Here is a 26,070-nt window from a genome sequence, read left to right as displayed (position 1 = left end):
CAATGCATTTTCAGAACAGTTTTACTTGACAATAAACTGGGTCATGTTAGTAATTATTTATTTACAGAGTTTAATAACAAAAAAATGAACAACTGTATGATATTGAACCAGAATTATATTTAATACAAAATCAAACATGAATAAACACAGAAAAGAAAAAGCCATTTTTAACTCCAAAAAATTTCATTAAAAGTAAGTCCTTTCTGAGTTTTGGCCCTTCCTTGGCGCCCACCATCTCTGTCTCTTGACTTTCTTAACCATGATTTTATTGTTGCTTCTACTTGGCAAGCTGTTCCTTTGCTGATTTTGTGACAGTGTCTGAGAAATAAAACAATTGAAATTCAAATGTTAAAATCAATGTGTTATTTAGGTTCGATGGACCCTTTTCACAATTCTGGGTTGTTTAGTAGCAGAAGTCATCATACTAATGGCAGAATACAACAAAATGTTTGCATTTTATTTTGCTCCAATAACCAAAGAAAAACCAAATGATGGTGTTATCAATACTTTCAGAAAAAAACAATAAATAAATAAATAAAATAATAATAATAGTGTGTGACTGATAATGGCAACCAGAGGAGAGAACAACGTCAAATTTACTGTCCTGCCCATAGGCACTGCATTAGAAACACCTGACACAAGCAATCTTTTTTTTTTTTTTTTTTGTAGTTTGACGCACAGATGACAATACAAAGTATAGCTTTAGAAGTGTACATATTTTTTTAAAAATCTAAAATGAAAAAGAACTAAAGATTTAAGATGGTGATCACCATCAACACATCATAACCTTTTTTGTGAAAAGGGTCCATGTACTCTTACAAAAAAAATGTATTATCAAGTATACTATTAGTATGTTCATTTTAAACTATAATTAAGAAAGTATGGAGTATATTCAGTATACAGCAGAATAAAACTATAGTGGTTTGGTGAAAGTGTACTCACTTTGTACCTCAAGGAAATGTGTGTGTGTGTGTGTGTGTGTGTGTGTGTGTGTGTGTATGCGTATCTATTACTGTGTGTGCAGTTGTAATGGTTAAGTGCAATAGTCAAGTTCTGAGCATAGAATAGAGTACAGAAACTAAATATTTACAAGTATTTATAACCACTTGCTTTACAGATGAAAAATGTCATTGTGTAATTTTCAAGTAGTACACTTACAATTATACTAGTAGTTAATACATAATGTATATCACATCTATTGAATCTGAGATTAGATTTTCTTTTAAGGGTTGTTTCTGTTTCTAAATTGTTAATACTCAGACCAAAAATATTATGATTATGAAAAAGATGTGCTTGGCAGGCTTTAAAATTAGACAAATTGACCAACATTATAAATAAAGCTAAAAACTTATATTATTATTTGTAGTTGTTACAAAGCCCCTGGGGTTGTAAAAAGACTCCAGGATAATGAAAAGTGTTTCAGTCTTTAAAAATTTGTGGACAAATAAATGTTACTTACTTAACAGTTTCTACTGTTCTTACTGTACATGACCAGTAATTTTCCTTCAGATTTCCTTTTTATCTCCTGTTACAGAGTGTTATAATATAGAAACATTACATACTCTACCTTTAAATTCTTTGCAGATCAGCATGATCTTTTTATCTGGTCAGAGCCCTTCTAGCAGTTGCTAGGCCAGTGGGGTGTCAGCACAGTATCGTACATCTGCTCCGCATCTCTGGGACAGCTCTGTGTAATCCAAACGTAAACAATTCTGTAACAGTCGTTGTAGCCCTCGTCTTAAACCAAAAGTGTATTTATACAATCGAAAGTGATATTAATATCGTTTTAACAACTTGAATACAAAAACATAACATTTACAAAGGATTTCAGCGTGGTGGAGCCCTTTAGTTAACTTTGCAGTTATCATATAACACAACCGGCCGCTAACTGCCGTTTTGATACAATGCCAGCAAACAGATACAATCTTCGCTACTAATTAACTCTTTAACTGCACGTTACCTCACTAAACTTGTAAACACACTTGAGTAACATGTTATCTTAACATTTCATCGATTTTGTGATAGGATTTACCCACCTAAAAGATGAGACGGCTGCGTTGTTGTTCAAAATCAAGGCGCTCTAGTAATGACACTCTTGCGGTTCACCGTTACCATAGCAACCCTGTAAACAAACCATCCCGGTCCCACCCACTCTCCACGCATGATATTTAAATACAGCTTTAGATGAATCATGAAGAAAATTAACAAAGAGAAGCAGATTTTATTATTTATACTTATAAGAAAAACATACATATAATCGTGTGACATTCAGGGTGTCACACTTTCCCCAAGAAAATAATTGCTCCAGTTATGATTTTTTTTTTCACACTTAAGGACACTTTTTAAACACTTTTGGTGTCAAAATTGTCTAAAAAAGTGGACAATGAACATAAACATATTTTGGGTGGCTCAATTGGCTACCCCACATGGGAGCCACATGTGTTTTTCTGTTGGATTGTCCTGCCCACACTGTCCCACAGTAAACCCACACTTACCCACATAGGGTCCACACTGTGATCATATGTGATCAAGATATAAAACTATAATTTCTGGATGATTTTCTCTCAGCAGCAAGGCAGTTTTTGTCCTTCACACTATTTTGACCAAAATGAAAATGATTTATTGTAATTTTTATATACATTTACATTACATTATATACATTTTATATTTATATAAAATTTAACTTATATTTACCCACGAAATACAAGTTGGGGCCACAAAGGGAAAATCCATTGGGCCCCGCTTGGGCTGACCTATATGGGGCCCACATGGGTTTTTCTGTGGGCAAGCCCACTGTGGGATTGCCCACAGAAAACCCACATTGGGCCCCAAAGGGTAAAATCCATTGGGTCCCAAATAGGCTGACCCATATGGGGCCCACATGTGTTTTTCTGTGGGCAAGCCCACTGTGGGATTGCCCACAGAAAACCAACATTGGGGCCCCAAAGGGCAAAATCCATTGGGCCCCACATGGGCTGACCCATTGGGGCCCACATGGGTTTTTCTGTGGGCAAGCCCACTGTGGGCTTGCCCACAGAAAAACCCATGTGGGTCCCAAAAGGGAAAATATTTTAGGGGCCTGCATGGGCTACCCCATATGGGGCCCACATGTGTTTTTCTGTGGGATTGTCCTGCCCACACTGTCCCACAGTAAACCCACACTTACCCACAGTGGGCCCACACTGGCATGTTTGCTGGGTAACGTTATCATCTACTCTTGTGCAACCATAAGTTTAGTCGTTTTAAAGTCCTCCTGAAATCAAAATTTACCATGTACAATCTTATTCTTTAGGTGAACAATATTAATCACTGCAAAATAATTCTCTGAAAACAAATGTTTGTTTTGGTAATCTTCAATCAAATTCTGTGCATCTGCTTCAGCTAATATAGGACTGCATGATATTGGGAAACACTCCCATTGTGATGTATTTTTCTATGATGTATACTGCGACATTAGGCTATTTCACCAGATGAAATTAATAGATCATTCAGAAAGAATTTATGATGTTAGACACATTGGGGTGATTTTGTATGAGAGTGCATCTACATAAAACAAACCAATCACAAAATACAGCAGACCAACAATGACAACAATGAGCTTTCTGATTTCCTGAAAGTCCAGCAATATTCAGCCATATTCAATATATTGAAACATCCAAAATATCAATCTGTAAACATATGTCATACTTTAAATGAGGAAAATAAACATGCAGGTGTTCAGGAAATGTTGGGGTAGGGTAATTTAATAAATAATATGAGTAATACTCAGTATAATTACTGTTTTTGCGTTGTTGTGAGTGTATGTGGTTAGGGTTAGATGTTACACTGTTTCTCAGTCGCTTTGGTGCATTTCTTACAACACTATTCGCATTTGCACAACAGTTAATGCATTTCTCAAAACAATTAGTCGTCTGTGCATATCCTAGTAGCAGTTTCCCGTTCCTTCCAACAAACTGCAAATGCTTTTGGACATGCATCAATTGCTTTCATACAATTTTCTGCTGTTTATAACATTTGTGAACGCTGAAAAGACATTCCATATAAAACTAACAGTCCTCATTTCATTACTTTAGTCATTACAGACAAAAATGATGAACTAGTTGTCCAAATCTGTCAAGCATATTTTATTCATTTTTTTAAGTTTTTTATTTTTCCCTGAAGATGTCTTCTGAATTGAACAATTTGATGAATGATTTACTTACCTGTGTATGTTGCAGGTTCAGTTCAGATATGGACTGCAGTATTGTGTACAGTTGTGCACAGCTCTACCCAAAGGAAGTGTATGTTTGCTGTAAATAAGGGTGTGTTTATTCTTTTGCACAATGCTGTGAATAAATTAGATTTGCAAAGAGCATCTGCAGTAAACATGTGAAACACACATATTCAGTGTGTTGTACTCAGATTCCTCACTAAATGCAGTGATGTCTGACTTTACTGTAGTTTTTAAATGGCTGTGCTAATAGTATACAGTGCTGTCTTGAGCAGTTTCAGAGACTTATTTTGCATTGAAACAAATGTACAGAGTCATGATGAAAACAGGGCAAAGCCATTTGACTATCATGTTCATAAACAATGTTGTCAGGACTCTTCATCTTGATGACACTTTGATTGACATCAGTACTTGATTTTGAGGAATGAGCTCTCCGTTTTGAGCGAGTGACGCGCTTTTGCTGGTTATCAACTAGGTTTAGCAGTTTGTACTAATTGTTTTGAGAAATGCATGAACTGTTGTGCAAATGTAAATAGTGCTGTGAGAAATGCACCAAAAACACTGAGAAAACTGTAATAAAATACAATTATTGGATAATTGAATACATGTATAAATAATATTGGTGTAATTACTGTTTTTACATTACTGTGATGGATGGGGTGGTGGTATATTATTCATTTATTCATTCATTCATTCATTTTCTTGTCGGCTTAGTCCCTTTATTAATCCGGGGTCGCCACAGCGGAATAACCGCAAACTTATCCAGCAAGTTTTTACGCAGTGGATGCCCTTCCAGCTGCAACCCATCTCTGGGAAACATCCACACACACTCATCCACACTCATCCACTACGGACAATTTAGCCTACCCAATTCACCTGTACCGCATGTCTTTGGGGGAAACTGGAGCACCCGGAGGAAACCCGCGCAAATGCAGGGAGAACATGCAAACTCCACACAGAAATGCCAACTGACCTAGCCAAGGCTCGAACCAGCAACCTTCTTGCTGTGAGGCGACAACACTACCCACTGCGCCACTGCGTTGTCGTGGTATATTATTATTATTATTATTATTATTATTATTATTATTATTATTATTATTATTATTATTATTATTACAGTTGTTCTCAGTCTTTTTGGAACATTTCTCAGATCAGAATGAAAATTCTTCAAGTGTTTACATGTAAAACCGCTGAACAAGTGTTCATGATGTAACTCATAAGACCCCATCACTGGCAAAGGTCTAGAATTTGTCCTATACATGTGCCTAATTTTCCTATTTTGACTGCTGTAATAAACTGTAAAAAAATTCCTATGAAACTAACCCATCGAAGAAGGCTTTACGAATCATGTGTTGACTGTTGCTTCGCTGTGACTACCCAAATAGTGATGGAGGACAGCTGAATGTGCTGCCAGTTTGTTATTGCCTAATAAATAGGCAGTTTTTGATTTAAAACTTTAACATCATCCGGTATTCTAATGATAAATAATGTAAGAACTCTGTGTTTAAAAATAAGTTTGTTTTCATGTTTCTTTATTCTAAATCTCATGCTGTGTGGTTATGATGGCCATCTGACAAGCTAATCCAGCAGAAAATGTGCTTAAAGGACCATGAAACCCCCCCGTTTCAGCAGGATGTTTTCACACCTCTAGTTTGGAAAAAGTCAGGAAAGTTGGCGTGTCACTAAAATGCAGCATGAACCCCCCCCTTACACCAGGCTGGCTATGAGCCTGATAACAAACACAATTAATTCATGTTGACCATTGGAGGCTGGAGATATTCACACACTGCTGACACACAACTGGGTTCAAACCCCGCATAGAAGAGATTTCTGCATAACAGGTGCCCTGTGACTGTGCTGTTGTGGTATGTTTCTTCTGTCTGCTCAGGGCGGGTTGAGGTTTTTCCAGGCCATGCAGGTGTAGCACATTCAGCTCCATAAACAGAGAACATGAGTTCGGGGAAACCCAGCGGCATCAAGCCGCCCAGCAAGATCGGTAAACCAGCTGCAGCACCAACCAAAACCTCCCCGACCTCAGGTGAGTCCCGAATGGGTGAAGAAATAAACACAGGTGAGAGAGAGAGAGAGGGAGAGAGAGGGAGCGAGAGAGAGAGAGAGAGAGAGATATGACTTTAACGTCTTGCAGATCTAAGATTATATCCTAAAATTATGACTTGACACTTTAACAACTTGAACTCTTTTTGTGAAATCCCAGAGTTCATAACAATCAAGCAGATCTACTCTAAATAAACTTAATTTATTTACTTCTTTTATTTTTTCCCCAGTTTCTGTTTAACAGAGAGCAGATTTCTAAACATAACAGTGTTAATAACTAATCTCTAATAGCTGATTTATTTCTCTTCTCCATGATGACAGCACATAATATTAGCCTAGATATTCTTCAAGACACTAGTGTTCAGCTTACAGTGACATGTAAAGGCTTCACTAGGGTAATTAGGGTAAAGTTAGGGTAATTAGGCAAGTCATTGTATAACAGTGGTTTGTTCTGGAGACAATCCAACACTAATATTGCTGAAGGGGTGAATAATATTGAGCTTAAAGTGGCTTTATTTTGTGACTGAAACAATCTTATTTTCGTCTCTGTCCTACATGCTCTCATGTACAGCACTTTGGTTGTTTTTAAATGTGCTTTATAATTAAATATCGTACTGTATTGCATAAGTAATTGAGGATTGATGTGTTTATATTTGTTTTATTGCAGCCGGAGCGAAGGCCGTAACCTCCCCGAGTTCAGCTCAGGATGCTGCGTCAGATTTCTCTGTGGGCGAGCGGGTTTGGGTGAACGGAAATAAGCCGGGTCTTGTGCAGTTCGTCGGAGGAACGCAGTTTGCTCCGGGTCAGTGGGCAGGAATCGTTCTGGACGAGCCTATTGGGAAGAATGACGGTTCAGTGTCTGGAGTGCGGTATTTCCAGTGCAAAGACCTGTACGGGATCTTCACTCGACCCTCCAAACTGACCCGCAGCCCGGTGCAGGAGCGGGAGCCCAACGGCACACAGACGCCCGCCGACAAAACCAGCGGTCCTGCTAAAGGTCTGTCAAGTGCTTTGAATTGGGCATTGTTTATTAATGTTTGACGTAATCTCAACTGAAACATGAAGAGAGGGCGGGACTGAAAACTGGCGTTGTAATGTTTTCATTTACTGCGCATATATTACAATATAAATGCAACTTTATTTTATTTTCATGGATATTTACAGAGCCTGCTGCTGCCCCGCAGACCACCACTGTGAACACCAGGAACTCCTCCAACCTGACCCGCACCGCCAGTGAGTCTGCATCCAATCTCTCTGAGACGGACTCAGCCAAGAAGATACAGCGAGAACTGAAGCTGGGCGATCGAGTGCTGGTGAGAGACGGCTCTGTAGCATCTTTACACTGTTCTGCCTTCTTGAAGCATTCACTCATTCCTTCATTTCACTTTGGCTTAGTCTCTTATTTATCAGGGGATGCCACAGCGGAATGAACTGCCAACTATTCCAGCATATATTTTACGCAGTGGATGACATACTCTGATTGCTTTCTTCAGGTCGGTGGAAGCAAAGCAGGAGTTGTGCGATTTCTAGGTGAAACTGACTTTGCGAAAGGAGAATGGTGTGGCGTTGAGCTGGACGAGCCGCTGGGCAAGAATGACGGAGCAGTGGCTGGAGGAAGGTGAGTTAGGGTAAAACACATTTACACAAGCAGCTGTGTTTCATTTAGAGACAACAATTAGACTCACGCACAAAACAGTAACATCCCCTAAAATATTAGTGAATAAGCAGTGTTTCCAGTCAATGAGAAACAGGAAATTCCTTACTGATGAGTGTAGTTTGCTGCATCAGTTGAAGCCACTGTGGTGTTTGTTCTCCTCTAATACCTGAGCTGCGCCTCGGAAGACCAACCCAAACACACTGAACATGGTGAATGCGGTGGCTTTTAGAGGCTTGGGACAGGAGCACAGACAGATGCTCAAGATTAATAAAAGAAAACAGAAAACAGCTCGTTTGATATACGGTTTAACATTTTGACTGTATTTACTGTTTATTTAAAGAAGTAATGAGAGACTTGTCTTCTGCTCGGCTCCTATAGGTATTTTCAGTGCCTCCCAAAGTACGGCCTGTTTGCTCCTACACACAAAGTCACCCGCATCGGGTTCCCGTCCACCACTCCTGCCAAATCCAAAGCATCCAGACGGCGGTCGACCCTGAAGAACAGCCCTAGTGCATCCTCCGTCAGCTCCCTCAGCTCCGTCACCTCTTCGGTTGGAGGAAAACCCAGCCGGGCTGGCCTGGTACTGTAAAACATCTCGCAAGAACACTATTAAGAACACTGAACTAAGATTTATATGTTGATGTTTACTTTGACCGTTTCATTTAGATAAACTCCTGAGATGAATAAGTTATATTTTATCTAATCTAACTTTAATAATAAACGGGTATAGATCATTTTGAGGGTTGTAAACAAAATCAATGGTCCCAACGTATGTCCTGCTTCACATTTTTAATTTCTATAGCTTCTGAGAATCCTAAAATAGCCACATATTGATCAATAATATTATAATAGCTATTTAAACGTTAAGTTATGGTTAAATTGCCTCTTGTTACAGTTATGAAATAGTTTGATAACAAGCAGGAAAAGTTCATGGGCCAATGATATGACCACATGGAAATGGTCTATAGCAGTGGTTCTCAAACTGTGGTCAGTGTACCAGTGGTGGTACGCGGGCTTCCTTTTAGTGGTACACGGTGGAATACTGAATAATGAAAGAAAAATAATAATAAAACACTTTTAACCCTTTGACACAAACGATTACACAGATGTGATCAGCACTGGCTGTTCCCTGAAGCCTACCATCACGGTGTGTTCAGAATGTTTACTTTGTTGAAGCAGAATGTGGGCTTTGTTTGCACTAATATTATTGACCTTGGCTATTTCTCAATATGCGTTCTTCAAAACACGTCAAAAGTTCCCGGATGTGTTCTTGATATTGAGGATGCGTGGATGCATTCTTATTCAAATCTGTGTTATTATTGCAGATTTCAGCCACGCCCTCATGGGGGAGGGGCACAGTCTAGCCTACTCTCCAATTCCTTTTCCACTGCTGTCATAATTAGGGCTGGGGAGTTACTTCTGAAAGTAATGCATTGCAAAATTGAGTTACTTCTCTAAAAAGTAACAGGTTGTGTTACCTTTTATGGTCAGTAATGCGTTATGCTACTTTTGAGTTACTTTTGTGTGTTTTTTTCATACCTGGCTGAGACTTGATCTCTTTCAGAACTTGCAGGATTTCTCTTTTGTTTTAAGTAGAGGAGCTCTACAATGAACAACACGCTGTATAATCTGTGCGTGTCTGTGAAAGCTGCACATCAGAGCCGAGCTCATTAATATTCATGACACGATCCAAATATGGTCAATTATGGAGCTTCTGATTCTAGAGGTGTTGTATGGAGTATTAAATGAGCATATAAAACGATATAAAAAGATTTTTACTATACTTACCAAAGCCATAAACCTACTTTATAGATATCAGAGAATAATTTAACTGATAGAATCAGTGCAGTGCATCACAATTTTTATTCTCATTAGATACATTTGTCTTGCCTTTCTATAGACCGATTACCAACCTACGTCACACATGACGTCACACGGGTCCCCGGTTGCAAAAAAAAGACAGGCTGCAATGGGAAAAATGTCGTGTTTTGCGGTAGGATGCCGAATTCGAGTCCAAAAATAAAAAAAACGTAACTTTTAGCATACACCACACACTGCTTTAATACCGACTGCAGACGTCTTTGGCTAAATGGGAGCTGAATGAAGTGAGGAGCTAATTAGAAATGCTGGACACTGCAGTGCTCATGTCATATCAGGTCAGTTCACGCTATGCTGAATCAGACACATCACTCGTTTTTGATTGCAGAAATGATTTCAGCAAAAACAGTTACATGTGGTGAATTAAACTGCGGACACTGAATGCTAAGAATGAAACGTGAAAGTTACGTTTATTAAGGTAAACTTGGTTTTATATTCACACATTCATTCAGTGACAACTTGTGACACACTCCCTGTATTGTTTACCACGGCACTTTGAATATTGGGTCTAAAATAACCTGCAAGTGTGACTTGAAAACAACATTAGCACTGTTTATTTGACTGTCAACATGTTGTACTTTGATAGTCATTGGCTGCTGCTAATAAGATTTCGCTATTTAGAGTTTGCAAATAATACTTTAATGAAATTATATTAAGGAGAAAGTCTGAATGTGCAAATATAAAACCGACTTAACCTCGTTCACATACCCTGCCGTACAGGTGCAGTTCGCTGTCAGAATGCAGTCGTTTTGGGTGTTGGTTATTAATTACCAAGGCCTTGTATTAAATTAACTCCGTCCTCTTTCCTTGTCTTTGGCTAAGCAGAACCTCATTTTTAGCTCTACATAGTGTTAAATCTGGTCATCATGGAGCATTATTTCTCGCACATGACCACAAAGAACATCGTTGTTGGCATCCAAAGACCTGTAGACCTTTAACTTCTCTCTTGTAAAATCACTTGTAGCTTCATTGAGATTGTATATTTGGGGCTGGATGCTCGGTCATTTCGTCTTATCCAATCTCCATTGGGAGGGTGCTATCGCAATTGAAGCTGTCAGATGAACGCCGCTCACTTTAACGTTAATTTTGATATTATGTAAATAATATATATAATGTGTAAGTAATATATCTTATTTCTAAGACAACAACAAACTCTGCACCGCATCTGATGTCATTCCCTCGCTGTAAATGCTGGTGCTCCCGGTTTTTTCTGCAACCTTTCTGCGCGCACATCCTGAACGTTTACAAACATGGTAATTGGTCTATATTGTCCGCAAGTGGAAATTTATCTTTGGCTTCACCACACAATCACATCAGCGTTCACATCACATATATAACAAATAATGAGTAGCACATAAATCACAATAAAAAAGCTCATTTAACTCTATTCTTACTTAAAACCCAGCATTTAAGATTCTAATGGCAGTCGGTGATGTTTTATAAACAAATTTCAGGAGAAGCATGATCAGTTTTTGACGAGTCTAATTCATCATTGACAATTATTCTATTATCAAATCAGCTCAAGACCATCCCCTATAGTTAAACACGTCATATCTACATTTTCTCTTGACTTCAGCGTCCCTCTACCACCCCAGCTCCACACTATTAAACCTGAATACCCTGAGGGGGAGTGTTCTGGTGCCTGTGCTCGCACTCTATCCTGATAAGGGGAATAACACGAGTTAGGGTGTCTTTCCCAGCTCAGAGCCCTCTCCCTGGACAGCACGCCAAATACACATATTCTCTTCAGTCAAATATCTGGGAGTGTGAACTTGTGAAATGACATTTAAAACACATTTTTCTTACTTAAGTTTGCCTAAAACCTCTGTATGATGGCAAAAAGGCTGCAGTTATACATTTAAGGCAAGGGAACAATCTTCGCTGATGACATGTGCTTTGTTTAATTCTCATTAAATACGTCTCATTTAGTTGTCCTTGTGGTTCACCTGTAGTTGCACTGGCAGTTTTTCCTCCTCTTCACAGTTTTTCTCTGGTCTCTCAGCTCACAGAGACGTCGGTACGGTACGCACGCAAGATTTCAGGAACCACGGCGCTGCAGGAGGCGCTGAAGGAGAAACAGCAGCACATCGAGCAGCTTCTGGCCGAGCGAGACCTGGAGAGAACGGAAGTGGCCCGAGCCACCAGCCACGCCGGAGAGGTGCAGCAGGAGCTGGCGCTGCTCACACAGGCACAGGAGCAGGTGATTAGATTAAGATATTTAAAGTGTTCCTCAGACCAGAGAAGAAGCGCTGCATCAGCTTACATCATATCTTTGATATACGGACGTTTATTCCACTTCATTTATTTGACATATCCTAAAGTATGCCGTGGAGATGGAGGCCAAGCTGGACCAGCTGCGGAGACTGGTGGAGACCGCAGACAGAGATAAAGTGGAGCTGATGAACCAGCTGGAGGAAGAGAAAAGGTGATGCTGAAGATCATAAGTGCTCCACTGCTGCAGGTAAGGTGTGAGTAAACGTGAGGGTCTGAAGAGTGTGTTATCCCACAGAAAAGTGGAGGATCTGCAGTTTCGGGTGGAGGAAGCGTGCATTACCAAAGGAGACCTGGAGGTAAAGAGATCCTGACATATACATTACACTGAAACTGGATATGAGCAGCACATACACACGCACACACGCACACACATACACTGACTGAAACACACACAACACTTTGGGCTAATGCAGACATCAGCAGGAGATTTCACACGTTCATACATGAATGTTCATACAAGTGGGTGAATGGATGATGATGATGATGATGATGGATGGATAATTGATGGAAGGGTTGATGAATGGATAGATGAATGAGTGAATGATGAATAAATGATTGAATGGGTGGATGATAGATGGGACGACATGAATAAAGTGTGAGAGTCGGAAAGAGTTTCAGTGGAGAAGAAACACTCGTTCAGCTGTCTGTAGGTCAACACTTCAGTTTCAGCTGCTGTTGCGTTCATTCTATGATGCTTCATTCATTCTTGCTCTCTTCATTCATTCATTCATTCACTTACTAATGCACTTACTCATTCACTCACTCATTCATAATTCATTTATACATATTCTCTCACTCATTTATTCATACATATTCACTCACTCTCTCCATTCACTCATTCATTCACTCATTCATCATTCATTTATACATATTCTCTCACGCCACTCAATCATTCATACACATTCACTCCGTTCACTCACTCACTCATTCATTCATACACATTCAATTCACTTAATAACTCAATTCAATCATACACATTCACTTACTCCATTCACTCATTCATTCATACGCATTCACTCATTCATTCATTCATTCACTCACTCATTCATTAATACGCATTCATTCATCCATACGCATTCACTCACTCACTCCACGCATTTATTCACTACCTCATTCATTCACTCAACTCATTCATTTATTCATTTGCATTCATTCACTTACTTTATTCATTCACTCACTCATTATTTTTTACTCATTTATTTATTTACTCATACACTAATGCATTCACGCATTCATTCACTCACTCCACTCACTTATTCATACACATTCACTTAATTATTTATTCATTCACTTATTCATTTACTCATACACTGACTCATTTTCTCACTCTTCACCCATTCATTCATACATATTCATTCACTTACTCCACTCATTCACTTACTCATTTGCTCATTCATTCATACGCATTCACTAACTCACTCACTCCATTCACTCATTCATTCGTTCAATCAATAACTCACTCATTTATTTATTAATTTGTATTCAATTACTTACTCAGTCACTTATTCATTAATTTATTCATTCACTGATTTATTAATTTACTCAGTCACTCATTAACTCTTTCATTTATTCAATTCACTCGCCCACTCACTCATTCATTCATATGTATTCATTTACTCACTGTATTCTCACATTCATTTACTCAATTACTTACCCACTCATTCATTTATACACATTCGTTCACTTACTCACTCACTCACTCACTCACTCACTCACTCCATTCACTCATTCATTTATTCAGGCACTCGCTCAGGCACACATTTATTCATGCACTCTCTCACTCCCTTCAGTCAATCATTCATTTTTGCACTCATTCATTCACTCACTTATTCATTCAAACGCATTCATTTACTCACTCCATTCACTCATTCATTTATTCAGGCACTCATTCATGCACACATTCATTCATTCACTCTCTCGCTCCCTTCACTCACTCATTCATTTATGCACTCATTCATTCACTCACTCATTCATTCAAACACATTCATTTACTCACTCCATTCACTCACTCATTCACTCATTCATTCATACGCTCCAATCATTCACTCACTCACTCACTCTATCATCATTCATTCATTCTTCCATTTTTCTTTTTCATCTTTGATCGCTCTCTTGACTTTCATTTATTCTTATGTTACTCTCAGCCTCATCCCTCATCCGCTCAGAGCCGTCGCATTAGTTTCACAACTTTGTGTTTTTGAAGGATCTGCTCTCTCCCTCTGTGTTTGTGTGTGTGTGTGTGTGTGTGTGTGTCTTTGTTGTTGTCAATGGATGATGTCAGGATCTGCATGAAGCTCTTGGTACTTGGCTTTTGGCTGCACGTGACGCTCGCTTGTTCTCTCTCTTCCTCTCTTTCCTCTTGTCTACTAACAGACGCAGACCAAACTGGAGCATGCCCACATTAAGGAGCTCGAACAGAGTCTTCTCTTTGAAAAGACCAAAGCAGATAAACTGCAGAGGGAGTTAGAGGATACTAGGGTAAATGCACAGTCATTCTGCTGCTTTGGGGAAACTGATTATTGTTTTATTCAGTGATGGATTGAGGTAGGTCTGTTTTCACCAGTGCATCATCTCTGAGAGACATTTATTAACGCAACATCAAAACAAGAACTTCTTCACAGCTCTCGAAAGTTCACTGTAATGTTGGGAAATTCGTGATTAGTAATGAAGTGCATTTATTTTACTAGTAATGTAGGTTTGCATTGCTTTGTTTACATTTTTTTTACTGTTAATTTTTATAAATTTTTTTAATAATTTGCATTTATTCGATCAAAAAATCTATAATCAGTTAAAAAAAATACGGTAAAAATTTGAAATATTGTTCAATTTAAAATTGTAACCAGGATTATTTTATTAAATTCTACGAATAATTGTAATCAATTAAATGGTTCTTCAGTGTAGAGCTGATGTTACCTAAAAGTAAAGCACAAAGCAAAAGCATTCAACATTTACACTCGGGTTAATTCTGATTGTTGTGATTTCAGTGCATTAGTTTTGATATTCAGCTCTAGGTTCAGCTACTAGAGAGGCGGAGCTAAAGTAGTAAAGGCTTCTTCTTATTGGTCAGATATAGATAAACAACCTATGCATGCAGCACACTAGTGTTGGCACATTAATTTTATTCATTGCACTTTCATCTTAAAGTCAGCATGAACCAGAAGCTGCGACTGTTTTTTTTTGTATTGTGACGCAGTTCCAAGAAAATCGGAATATTAAATGAGAACAATGGGCGTGGCTTGTTTCTTCTAGTGTGAGCTGATTGGATGTATTAAAGTAGGCGTGTCATTCAGAAAGATCTGGGAAAGTGTTTGGGGAGAGAAAATACAAACTAACAAACTCCTCCTCCTCACCAGTGTGTGTGTGTGTGTGTGTGTGTGTGAGAGAGAATGAGTGTGTATGGGTGTTTCCCAGTACTGGGTTGCAGCTGGAAGGGCATCCGCTGTGTAAAGCATTTGCTGGAATAGTTGATGGTTCATTCTACTGTGGCGATCCCTGATGAATTAAGGGTCTATGCTGAAGGAGAATGAGTGAACAACATTTTTCCCATAATCGAGCAGCTCTAGTGTGTATGCTTATAGTGTGTGTGTGTGTGTGTGTGTGTGTATAATGTGTTAACATTGTGTGTGTATGTGTCTCTGCAGGTGGCCACAGTATCGGAGCGCTCCAGGATTATGGAGCTGGAGAAGGAGGTGTCTGATCTGCACCTTCAGCTCCGCACGCTGCGGGCCGAGACCTCCGGATCCGCATCTCCACCCCTGCAGGACAAAAAGGTCAGATCCCACCCTCTGCAGGTCATCCTGAACTCCAGATTATACAGGAGCACACCTGACCTGCTCAGCACTGCTCACTGGCTTTAGATTTATGCACAAAACTGTTTATGCAATATTCTGTAATGCGCATTGGTAACGTGCAGATGTAAACAGAGCGGGTGTGTGGTGTTGTGTTGCTGTGCAGATCAAAGAGCTGAACTCTGAGCTGGAGACCCGACAGAAGGAGCTGATCTTCCTCCAGCAGAAACTCAGCGCTTCAGAAGAGCAGAAAACATCCGTCCAGCAGCAGCTCCACGATCTGGTGCGTCCGCCTGACCAATCAAATACTCTCTAGTGTCTGACTTGCCCCGCCCCCTTCTTCTTATTATCTATTCATGTGATGCACTTGAGTTCGACCACTCTCACTGGCAGAGCTGTGAGAAAAACAAAGACACAATTGGCTGTTTTTAAATAAGGGGAGGAGCTACTCTATACCACACCCTCTCTTCATGTTTCAGTTGAGATGACATCAAACATCTAATGAAATATGCACATTTCAAAGCACTTCACGGGACTTTTATAGAGATAGTTCACCCAAAAATCAACGTTTCATCTTCACTTACTCACTCAAATGCTTCTATGAGTTTCTTTCTTCTGTTAAACGTTAAAGAAAGTATTTTGAAGAATGTAGGAAATCTGTAACCATTGACTTCCATAGTATTTATGTTTCCTACTGTAATTAATTAAATGTATGAATAATATGCTTTATTGTTGTTTCTGACTGTAGAAGCAGCAGTTCGATGCAGCAGAGGAGGACAGAAATAAAGCAACACTGGCCATGCAAGGTGAGCAAAACACCACTGATAAACACATTTACATGCTCCAAAACTACAACACAACAAGCTTTTTCACATTTACTGATGTTGAAATCCCAAATGCCAGTGATTCATGTTTTTTATTTTTCCCCTTTTATTTTTGCAATGAGGTTGCATTATGAGATCACGAACATTTAATCGTGAAAAGTGTCTTTCCTGCACTTGTGTACTAGTCTGCAGTGCTGTATTGTCTGTGTTGGTGTTCTATATTAAGCTGCAGAAAACTTGTAATAATCTGCAGCACATTTTCTCTTATTTTACAGGATTATTTCTCTACATATTATTTATCAGTAAAATGTCAGTAAAAGTCACTTTGTTAAACTGCAGAGTTAAATTTACACCATCAGAAGTGGACAGATCAGAGATCAACATCCCATAATGCAGATCACCACCGCTAATAAACATATAAATATCATCAACGGATATTATTTACAGTGCAGTCTTGTAAAATCAAAATAGTTTTAACACAACATGCTCCTTTTTTCATTCAAATACATTAAGATTTACTCTCAAACTAAATACTTTGACTGAATAATCACGAGCCACTGACTCATTGAGCTCTGCGTGTTTTGTGTGGATGCAGAAATGGAAATGAAGCTGCAAACGGAGAGAAATCAGCTGGAGGATCTGCGGAGAGAACAAGAGAAAGAGGAGGAGAGAAAACACTCACAGGTGACTGATGCAAAACACACACAACACACACACGCTTCTACAGCAGATCACACTGATCAACACTGATGCTCGATCACAGATATCAATTGCACTTTAATATTTACTCATACTAAATGCGGCTAGTTCCAAGAGGGATGTTTTACTGTTTGTACTGTATTGACTATATCCAATCAATGCACTGTTAATAAGCAGGATAGACCTTCAAATATGTTCACATTTCAGCCGATTTACATGTTTCTGCATCTGAATTGTATTGGATAAGAGAAATTGCATTCATTTGCACATATTTGCATCCTTATGCTTTTAAATTTTGAAAGAAATTGTACAAAATACCTTAGTTATTGCACATTTCAGGATTTTACAGGAATTACAAAAAAATGAATGAATTTATTACATTTTTTGTTATTACTGTAAAATCCTGAAAAGTGCAATAACTTAATTTAAATTACAATTAATTTAATTAAATTGTGTCATAAGCAATTCTACTTGATGGGTAGGTGTGTTTGAGTAAGTGTTTTTCCTCCCACACAGAATGATGAGAAGCTGAAGCTGACGACGCAGAGGAATGAAGAGCTACAGGAGCAGGTCAGCACTGTTTGCACATCTCCTATAATAAACACTCAGCAGGGCAAACTGTGTTTCTTAAAGGGCCATGAACGCCCCCGTTTCAGCAGGGTGTTCACACCTCTACTTTGGAAAAAGTCAGGAAAGTGGGTGTGTCTAGCTCTGTTTGGGTGGGAGTGTCGGGGGAGGGAAAAGGGGAAGGATTTGAATAAAAATGGGAGTTTCCATTTGGGCATGCGCTGATTTTCACCAAGGAAAAACAAACACACACACGCAGGGGAGAAAGACAGTGTGTTTAATGATGGTGGAATGTTTGATACCGCACATCGTATAAGAGAAAATAACCTCTGCATTTCTCGGTAGCTCAGATCAGAAAAGCCGTGATGTTATCGGTAACTAAGTAGCTTAGAAATGATTTTGACTAAGGTCTGTCTGTAAACACTGAGAGAGTTCTGCTGACCATACCAACTATAACTTTACCATCTAAATGAACAAAGAAAGGGCGCTGATCACACACACTTACCAAATCTGTAGAGACAGGACAATCAGCACATACTGGAGCTGCGTCTTTATTAAGAGGAGACGAGATCTCACCATTTCCAGATTAGAACTGCTCTCGAGTCAAAAATGTAAAAAAAATTTATTTCTGCCGCGCGTCACGTACACGGAACACTGGCGACCCGTACCTCCAAACATCTCTTATTCTGTTCCCACTCCTTTTGCCAACACAACGTGGCGTCTCTGTCGTGTAAACACTGTGACAGTAATGAATATTAATGAAGTTGCACAATAGAGCTTGCTGATTGGTTTGAACCAAGCCTTACTCATGAATGAATATGCAGCACAGTCAGAGACTCAATAAGACCCAGGTACAGACGTCCAGTCTGCATGCTGGAATACACGCTAAGATCTCATGACCGTGATGCAGCTTCAAAAATTCGTTTCAAACCGGAAGAACAAATTTGCTTAAAATAACGCAAAAACAACCAATTTACACTGTTTAGTGAGATATAGGTGTCCTAATAGTGTTTATAGCAGTGTGGGACACATATACGACTGTCAACAGCTCAACACATGTGCTCTGGTGTTTCTTGACCCTTTAACACGTAATTTTATTCATGGCAAGGTTGACATTTGCATGGAATTGCTCAGGATTATTTCAGATGTTTCCACAGGCTGTTCCTCATGCATGAGTGAGTGTGTCCATCTGAGCACTGCATATAAAGCCTGATCTCTGCACTTACATAAGGATCTCAGCACTGCTCTGAGCATGTGTGCGTGAGTGTGTGTGTGTGTGTGTGTGTGTGTGTGTGTGTGTGTGTGTGTGTGTGCATGTACAGCAGTCAAACACTCATACACCACTTCACAACATTCTGCTCTACATTAGCCTGCAGGTCTTACGAGCATGTGAGCAGTGTTAGCAGGTTATATCGGTGTATTTTGTGTGAAAGTGATCATTTTTGTTTTAATTTTTGTTTAAAATACTTGATTAAAGGTGCAGTACATGTAAGATTGTCACTCTGTGGTTTAATTCAGTATAGCAGTGCAAAATCAAAACATTGGAGAGGGTTCAGGCGGGTTGCCAGATTGACATCTTAAATTTTCATATTAAATATTGTATTTATTATAAAGTAATTCATTCATTCATTTTCTTGTCGGCTTAGTCCATTTATGAATCCAGGGTCGCCACAGCGGAATGAACCGACAACACATCCAGCACGTTTTTACACAGCTGATGCCCTTCCAGCTGCAACCCATCTCTGGGAAACATCCACACACACACACTCATACACTACGGACAATTTAGCCTACCCAATTCTCCTGTACCGCATGTGTTTGGACTGTGGGGGAAACCGGAGCACCCGGAGGAAACCCATGCGAACACAGGGAGAACATGCAAACTCCACACAGAAACACCAACTGACCCAGCCGAGACTCAAACCAGCAACCAAGCGAGCTTCTTTATAAAGTAATATAAACTTTTTTTACTCAACAAACACAAAGGAAGGTTGCCAGATTGACGACACAAACAGCAGCAATTACGTGTCTGCTTTTCTCCTCCAGAGGGTGCATTTCCAGCTGTGTCCACATACATTAACAGCCTTCATGACTGAAATAAAAAACACTCAATGGCAACCCAGAGTGCTGAAATATAATTGGTTAAGGTGCAGATTGATCTACATATTACAGTGCAAAATTCAAAACATTGGGGGCGTCATGGTGGTGCAATAGGTAGCACAATCGGCTTACAGCAAGAAGGTTGCTGGTTCGAGTCCCGGCTGGGTCAGTTGGTGTTTATGTGTGGAGTTTGCATGTTCTCCCCGTGTTGGCGTGGGTTTTCTCTGGGTGCTCTACATTCCAAACACATGCGCTATAGGGGAATTGAGTAGACTAAATTGCCTGTAGTTTATGAGTGTGAAGGAGTGTGTATGGGTGTTTCCCAGGGATGGGTTGCAGCTGAAAGGGCATCCGATGCGCAAAACATATGTTGGATAAGTTCATTCCGCTGTGGCGACCCCTGAATAATAAAGGGACTAAGCCGAAAAGAAAATGAACGGATGAGTTCTACATATTGGAGACTTTTTTTTCCCACCTTGCCTCCACACACACACACACACACACACACACACACACACACACACACACATACACACACTCATGTTGCCAGATTGACAACACAAACAGAAGCGTGCCTGAAGATCAAGATGTACACTGAAAGCTGCTTAGCTAATGTTCTATTATTTGCTAATTAAAAACCACCTCAAGTGTATTTTTATTTTCCGCACGCATTGAGAGCCTTCAGGACTGTCTGGCAGAGAGCTGAAATATAATTGGTTAAACTGACAGTGGGCGGAGCTATAGAGATCAAAGCAAAGACAGACATTCTAAAACAGAACACACATGTCAAAGCAGAATATCTGACTTTAGTGTTGACTTTCAGATAATTACTGGTATATTCATTTACCATGATTCTTCAATATCTGCATATACAGTATATTAAGATAAATGTATGCTTTATTAGAGTCAAAAACGTCTTTAAATGACTCAAATGTAAGTTCATTCTTGACTGAATCATCTCTTTAAATGTATTTTTGGTTTCTGTTTTGGAAATTAACCTCTTTTGACCTCATTTTGGACTTTTGTCCCCTCAAGGTTTATAAAAGCCGAGTTAATTTAGGTTAGCCTGAATTTCTTTCTTTTTTTGTGTCGTTGAGAGACGACTGAAGTCTCTGACAGCAGCTTTATCATATATATACTGGTGAAGAGAGTCTCTTCTGCTTCACACAACAGCATTTATGACACAGATAATACAGGACAGAAGAGAATATACTATCACTCCTTTAAAGCGTGGTTTACTTTGCAATATATAATGTGTTTCTGTGACACAAACCTACATTTTCAGCATCTTTACTCCCGTCTTCAGTGTTTATGATTCTTAAAAAATCTGCACACAGCATGATCATTTGAGACATTTTATGATTATTATCAGTTATATAAATATATATATATATATATTTGGAAAACCAAGATAAATGTATTTTTCAGGATTCACAAATCAATATCAAGTTCAAAAGAGCAGCATAAATATGAGTTTTTTATGAAAATGTATAATTAAATATGTGCTACTCTCATTATAAAAATATATATAATAAAAACAATCAAAAGACAACAGCAGAACACTAAATAAAATAAACTTAATTAAAATTCAACATTTTTATATCAAATATATATTGAATATAAAGTAATATCATGTTTTTTATGCATTGCTATTTTATGTTACAGATTGCTTCTTGTTTTCATTTTAACTTCTTAAATATTTTATTTAGCTTGAATTTATTTTTAATGTTTAATTTTGTTCCAGAAACTCTTCTTTTATTTCAAAATTGCAAGAGTTTAGTTTCATAGTCATTTTGTTTCAGATAGTTCAGTAATAACTTTAGAAATAGTAAAATTTTATCATTTCCACCAGAATTAATACATATTTTACTGACCTTGAGAAAAACACTATGATAAATATGGCAGATCAGTAAATAAAGCTTCTAATTGAGAGTTTGAATTGATGAGAAGTAATAATAATTATAATTGAACATAATTTAATGAATAAATATGATTGTATTTTGTTTTGAATTGATATTTAACTCAATAAAATATTAAATTATATAAACGTATATAAATATATGAATATTAATTGATAAGCAAATACAGATTCAGTAGATACACGTTCACTGATTTGTCGGTTCATATATTATACATGCACATAGAATGAATCACATTAGGCTTAAAGAAAAACAAAATAAATCAACATAAAATGGAGAAACAAATAATCTACACAGTCAAACTTTCCAGTTTTGGATCTGTTTATTTTTGTATGAAATAATTTGTATTAATTTTGTGTTTCTGGAGTAAAAATAAATAGATTATTTTTAATAAAAAACAACAATGAAAAACAGAAAAATAATGAATGCAGAAAATACATAATAAATAAGCATAAAGAGACAAGAAACAATTAATCAACAAAGTCAAACTGCAAATATTAAGTTTGGATCTGTTTAGAATAATTTTTAATCTTTCATAATCAAATTCAATCATTATCACTAATGAATATAATTTTCTGAGAAACCAAGATCAATGTCAAGTTCAGAAGGGTAGCATATATTTGAGTTTTTGCTAACCATATATTTTTTAACAAATCCTCCTAGAAATGAAGATTAAATGGATGCGATTCCTTTGGAGATGACTGTGTGCTGAGGGGGCGGTGCCTACAGGGGGTGTCAATGTGGGTGGAGCTAGGATGGGGGGTGTTAATGTGGGCGGGGCTTGTCGTCCTTACATAATGAATGTGCCCGAGTGCTGCTGCTTGGAGCGTGTGTTTTCTGCAAACGTGAGCTGAGCAGACGCGTGTGTGTATGAGTGTGTGTGAGTGTGAGCGCGGGGGGCCGCTGGCCATGCTTTATTGATAGAGCTCATTTGTTTGGAGGAACAGAAAGGACACACAGCATGGATGTGAACTACACGGTTTATTCTTCGCTCTGTCAGGTACAGCCTCTTCTGCTGGAGAGAGATATATATTTATTTATTTATACTGTATTTATTAATGCTTCTGCTGGAGCTGATTGAGGAATTCAGGAATTGTTTTGGTCCGTTTACAGCATTTTCTGTGGAGGATTGCATTGTTAAAGCCTGTGTTATTCTTGATTGGAGGTTTAATTTGACTGATGTTTGTTGTATGTTTACCAAGAATGCGTGCATTTATTCAGATTATTGTTTTGACATATTTCTGATTCATTTTTTATTTTTTAAATTCAATGTTATATTTTGTTATTTTATTTAAATATTTTATTATATTTTATTTCATTTTTTTCATTTAATGTTATTTTTTATTTAATTGTATAAAAATAATGTTATTAATTAAATGTATAAAGGTTAATTCATTTTGTTTATTTTATTGTATTATATTTTATTTGTTTTATATAAATGTTATTTTTGATTATTTTAGTTATTTCGTTTATTTTATTTCATTTTAGTCAATTTCATTTTATTCTATTTTATTTTTAAATTCAATATTATATTTACTTTTATTTAAAAATTTTATTCTGTTATTTGCTTGTTAAATGTTTTATTTAATGTAATTTTTATTGAGTTTTATAGTTACTTGCATTATTTAAATGTATATAATTTATTTTGTTTTATTACATAATATTTTATTTGTTTTAAATTTAATTTGTTATTACTTTATTTACTTTGTTTATTTTATTTATTATTTTTTATTATTTTGTTTTACTTTATTATTTTTTATTTTATTCTATTTTATTTTTCAATTCAATATTATATTTAATTTTTTTGTTATATTTTATTTTTTTCATTTAATATTAGTTTATTTTATTTTGATAATTTTATTTGCTTACATTACATTATATTTAATTTTTGATTTCAACATTGTACTTTATTTTATATTAATTCTATATATTTTTTATTAATTTATTATTATTTATTTTATCATTTTATTTTTATTATTATTATCATTCTTTATATTTTATTTTGAACTTTATTTAATTCTTTCATCAATAAAATTTTCTTTACAGGAGCAAATGTTTGATTTAATAACCGCTTTTGCATTTAAATAAATTCTGCGTCTGAATAAATTTGAGAAAAGGACAGATTTTCCCACAAAGTTTTAAATATTGTTTGCTTTTTTTAGTCCTGATATTTAATAAAATGTTTGATATTGGTGATTAAATAAGATCATTTTTATCTACTGTACCTCCTAATGCATATATGTTTTTATTTTAGAGCAAGGAAAAGCTCTAGTGTGTGTGTTATTTCTGATTGTATGATGTTTGATTATTGTCAGTATCATATTGATTGATTATTGTCAGTATTATATTTGATTGATTAATGGCAGTATTATTACTCCGTCACAAAAGAGTTTCAGCATGTAAAGTCTGCATCATCGCTGATGTAAATGATGTTAATGATGGTCTGCTGTGTGTTTGTGCTGCTGACAAGTGTAATTAACACAGTGATGGACTCAATTACAGCTCTCGCAGGAACACACTCTCTGACTGTCGGTTTCTCAGGGTTTGCTTGAAGACTTTAGTCTGACATCTGCTTTTATTTTTATTTATTTGTGCTTTTATTTTCCCTGATTTAATAAAAACAAGATTTATTTTTAATTTATTATTGTTCATTTCAAACTCTCTTTATATAAATGTTAAATGTGTAAAGTTTTTAATGCTTTTTTATTTATTTTAACACAAACGTACACACAAAACATAATTAGAAATACAATTATTAGTCTTTTTATGACAGTAATTTCCTTGATGAGGTTTATAATCCCCCTAGTCTTCTCACTATCAGAAATAAAAGGACTTTTACACCCTCCATTTACTATATGTGATATTCATTTACACCAAATTTATATTGAATTTATCCAAAGATCTCAAATATATCGTTGTAGTCACTATCCACTCTTCTTTAGGTGGATTATTAAATCCTAATCTAAACCATATATCATTGGAAAGACTCCTGAATGCATATTTTACCACAGTTTTTTGTTATGTGGTAATAGAATAAAAGACACCATACAACCTGTGGGAACATTTGGGAACCATAATACTGTAGTCTTACCATAAAGCATTCATGATGTATCAATCGAAAAGTTAACATGTCTAGTTTCCATGTCTGATGACTGATCAGCAACATCATGAGTGGATGAAAATGACCCAACAGCACACAACAGTTGACGATGTGCATTTTTTCTGTGTGTTTTTGAATGTTTCCACTGACCCCAGCTCAGTCTAATGTGTGTTTCTGTGTCCATCAGCTGGAGCTCCTGAAGCAGCAGAACACACAGATCCAAGATCAGCTGAGCTCAGAAACACAGCGGCTCCGACAGCAGATGTGAGTTATAGTCCAACTGCAGGAAAACACTACTGTAAACACCGTTAATAACAACAACAGAATGTTTAAAATCATTATTAACAATGTAATAAATAATTGTAAAATATAAACCATGATAATAGTCATTATTAATATTATTATTATTATTAAATAATTATAATAAGTACATAATAAACTGTTAACAAATAATATAGTATATAACTAAAAAATAATAACAATTAACTATTATAAATTTAAAAATCCTGAAAATATGAAAATAAACTAATAAAATATGTATTATTATTATTGTTATTATTAAATAATAAACAACCCATAAACTGATTAATAATTACATAAAACAAAATAAATAAAACCAAAAAATGATTATTGTATTAAATAATAGGAATTGTAAAATTACAATAATAATAATAATAATAATAATAATAAATTTTAAATATTTATTTAAATAATAATTTAAATTATTAGATAATTATAAGTACATAAAAACTATGAATAACCTAATTAATAATAAAAAATAAAGAATCATAATTAAATATTTTTTATGAATAATAATTTATTATAAGAAATATAGGAAATAGATATTGTTATAATTATAAAATAATTATTGCAATAAGTAACTAACAAACAATTATATATATAATTATATATATACATATATATATATATTTTTTTTTGTATAAAATATGATGTATTTAATATAAATAATATCAACAAATTAGATTTTGAAAATTATAA

At 36.6% G+C, this 26,070-nt stretch overlaps 1 protein-coding gene and 1 long non-coding RNA gene across 3 annotated transcripts in view; one reads left to right on the top strand and one right to left on the bottom strand.

The window, feature by feature from the left end:
• Positions 1–26,070, top strand: part of clip1b (CAP-GLY domain containing linker protein 1b) — a 37,424-nt gene that overhangs the window by 1,225 nt on the left and 10,129 nt on the right. The window contains 15 exon segments of one of the 2 annotated variants that reach the window (NM_001442634.1): positions 6,099–6,248; positions 6,933–7,262; positions 7,430–7,578; positions 7,759–7,883; positions 8,301–8,502; positions 11,803–12,000; positions 12,122–12,225; positions 12,310–12,370; positions 14,448–14,552; positions 15,716–15,844; positions 16,029–16,145; positions 16,611–16,668; positions 17,282–17,370; positions 17,902–17,955; positions 25,259–25,335. In NM_001442634.1, coding sequence (NP_001429563.1) covers positions 6,161–6,248; positions 6,933–7,262; positions 7,430–7,578; positions 7,759–7,883; positions 8,301–8,502; positions 11,803–12,000; positions 12,122–12,225; positions 12,310–12,370; positions 14,448–14,552; positions 15,716–15,844; positions 16,029–16,145; positions 16,611–16,668; positions 17,282–17,370; positions 17,902–17,955; positions 25,259–25,335 — 1,886 coding nt within the window. In that variant the 5' untranslated portion in view covers positions 6,099–6,160. 2 annotated transcript variants of the gene reach the window in all.
• LOC147842224 (uncharacterized) lies at positions 8–2,104 on the bottom strand. Its single transcript, XR_015501596.1, has 3 exons — positions 2,037–2,104; positions 1,568–1,687; positions 8–318 (listed from the first exon to the last, which is right to left on the bottom strand). It is a non-coding gene; the product is annotated as an uncharacterized LOC147842224 (long non-coding RNA).

The sequence above is a fragment of the Danio rerio genome, chromosome 10, assembly GCF_052040795.2.
Source record: "Danio rerio strain M-AB ecotype USA chromosome 10, GRCz13ab, whole genome shotgun sequence".
In the NCBI taxonomy this organism is placed as follows: domain Eukaryota; kingdom Metazoa; phylum Chordata; class Actinopteri; order Cypriniformes; family Danionidae; genus Danio; species Danio rerio.
This window is presented reverse-complemented; position numbering and strand designations above follow the sequence as displayed.